General features: G+C 68.4%; 1 protein-coding gene across 1 annotated transcript; it reads left to right on the forward strand.

The window, feature by feature from the left end:
* Positions 1–373: 373 nt before the first annotated feature.
* LOC118159334 (serine/threonine-protein phosphatase 5-like) lies at positions 374–2,592 on the forward strand (the record flags this gene model as incomplete). Its single annotated transcript, XM_035313931.1, has 6 exons — positions 374–480; positions 579–870; positions 1,166–1,313; positions 2,067–2,188; positions 2,303–2,368; positions 2,456–2,592. Coding segments are annotated over exons 1-6 (872 nt in total), but the record flags the coding sequence as incomplete, so codon positions are not given.
* Between the last annotated feature and the right edge of the window lie 18 nt (positions 2,593–2,610).

Below are 2,610 nucleotides of genomic sequence, written 5' to 3' on the forward strand. Positions count from 1 at the left end.
CAGATAGGGAGCTGTTGGGGTCAGGGGGCTGCCAGATAGGGAGCTGTTGGGGTCAGGGGGCTGCCAGATAGGGAGCTGCTGGGGGCAATGAGGGGAGGGGGTTGCCAAATAGGGAGCTCCTTGGGGAAATGAGGGGAGGGGGCTCCCAGATAGGGAGCTTTGGGGTCAGGGGGCTGCTAGGCAGTGAGGCACTGGGGGCAGTGAGGGCAGGGGGTGCCACACGGGGAGCTACTGAAGGGAGGGGGCTGCCGGGCAGGGAGCTTCTGGGGTCTGCGAGGTCGGAGCGCTGCCAGATAGGGAGCCGCTGGGGGCAATGGGGGGAGGGGGATGCCAGATAGGGAGCCACTGGGGGCAATGAGATGAGGGCTGCCACATGGAGGGGGGGGCTCGTTGCCGTGTAGGGAGCTATTGGGGAAGGGGGGGCTGCCAGATAGGGAGGCGATCAGAGAGAAGGGTCCCAATTAGGGGAGGGGGACGCGGCAATCAGCAGAGCTGCCGCACCGAGCACCGCGTGGGCAGCACGTGGCGAGCCCCCGGGGTGGGGGGGAGGTGGTTTCACCGCGGGGCCCCCCCCCTCCCGCGGGTTCACCCCGGGCTCCGGCCCCGCTGACGCCCGCCGGCGGCCCAGGGAAGGACTACGAGAAGGCAGTGAAGTACTACAGCCGCGCCATCGAGCTGAACCCCACCAACGCCATCTACTATGGGAACCGGAGCCTGGCCTACCTGCGCACCGAGTGCTACGGCTACGCCCTGGCCGACGCCACGCGCGCCATCGAGCTCGACAAGAAGTACGTCAAGGGCTACTACCGCCGCGCCGCCAGCAACATGGCCCTGGGCAAGTTCAAGGCCGCCCTCCGCGACTACGAGACGGTGAGGCGGGGGGCGACGGGGCACTCGGCGGGTTTTTTTCCATCCCCCCGCCCTCCCCCAGCAGCTCGGGGACCCCCGCCCGGTGTCGGAGCATCCCCGAGAGCTGCTGGGAGCGGCGGGGGGTAGCCCCGTGGGTCGTCCTCCCCGCGGTGTGCGGCTGTGGGAGTGCTGGGAGAGCCTCCCTGCCGTGCTAACGGCACCCAGAAACGGGAAATCCTCAGGGACCCTGGGGACCCCCGCGAGGGGCCCGGAGGGGGGCACGCGTCCCTGTCCCTTGATGCCTTCGGCCCCGCAGGTGGTGAAGGTGAGGCCCAACGACAAGGACGCCAAGCTGAAGTACCAGGAGTGCAACAAGATCGTCAAGCAGAAGGCCTTCGAGCGGGCCATCGCCAGCGACGAGCAGAAGCGCTCCGTCGTCGACTCCCTCGACATCGAGAGCATGAGTGAGGCTCTCCCCGCGCCCCCGAAGCCAAGACGCTGCTTTCTTTGGGGGCAGGGCAGGAGGGATGGGCCCCGGGGGTGCTTGGGGGGGTCCGTGAGGGTCTCTGCGAAAAGTTCAGGGTCCTCTCTGGGGGCCCCAGGTGCTCTGGGGTGCCTGGGGGAGCCTGGGGCTCTCCTGAGGGGGGTTTGGATGCGTGCGAGGGTCTTTTTGGGGCCGTGTGTGTCCCCAGTGAAGGCTCAGGGTCCCCACGGGGGATGGGGGGGGGCTGTGATGGGCCCTAGCAAAGGCCTGGGGTCCCCTCGGGGGTCTTGGGGTCCCTTTGAGAGGCTCCGTTGGAGGCTCAGACCCCCCCTGAGGATCCTGGGCGGGGGGGGGATCCCTGCGAAGATCCCTGGCAAAACCTCAGCATCAGCTGGAGGGGTCCTGGGGGGGCTTTGGGGTCCCAAGTAGAGGCTCTGGGTTCCAGTGAGAACCTTGAGGGACTGGGGGGGTGTCCAGAAGGTCCCCGTGGTGGCCTCAGAGTCCCTGTGAGGGTCACCAGCAGAGCTTGGGGGTCCCTCTGAGGGCCTGGGGGTGCCTGGGGGTGTCCCCAGCAGCTGCTTGCCCCCCCCAGGAGAGCTCCCAGCTTTCGTCGAGGGCCACGAGCTTTCGGGGAAGGATGCTGAGTGCACGACGGCCCCTGGAGGCCTTGTCCCCGTTGTCCCCTTGCGTCACCAGCTGCCGGGGGGGGGGGCGTGGGGGGCTCGTTTTGCAGCCATTGAGGACGAGTACAGCGGCCCCAAGCTGGACGACGGCAAAGTGACGCTGGCCTTCATGAAGGAGCTGATGCAGTGGTACAAGGAGCAGAAGAAACTCCACAGAAAATGCGCCTACCAGGTGCCCCGGTTCCCCCCAGAACTCCCCCCCCAGCCCCTGCCGGGGGCAGCCCTGTCCCCCGAGTGCCACACGTCCCCCGTTGTTCCCCCCAACGCCGCCCCTTTGCCCCAGCAGATCCTGGTGCAGGTGAAGGAGGTGCTGGCCAAGCTGCCCACCTTGGTAGAGACGACGCTGAAGGAGGTGGGCGCCCCCCGCCGGGTGTCTCCCCACCCCCCCCCGGCCCGGTGCCGAGGTCCCCGGGCGGTGACGTTTTGTCCCCAAACGCAGACGGAGAAGGTGACGGTGTGCGGGGACACCCACGGGCAGTACTACGACCTGCTGAACATCTTCGAGCTCAACGGGCTGCCCTCCGAGGCCAACCCCTACGTATCCCCCCGGCTGGACGAGGCCTCGCTTCCGTCCCCGCGGAGAGGGGGGGGGGG

Source organism: Oxyura jamaicensis, unplaced genomic scaffold (assembly GCF_011077185.1).
Source record: "Oxyura jamaicensis isolate SHBP4307 breed ruddy duck unplaced genomic scaffold, BPBGC_Ojam_1.0 oxyUn_random_OJ69750, whole genome shotgun sequence".
Lineage (NCBI taxonomy): Eukaryota > Metazoa > Chordata > Aves > Anseriformes > Anatidae > Oxyura > Oxyura jamaicensis.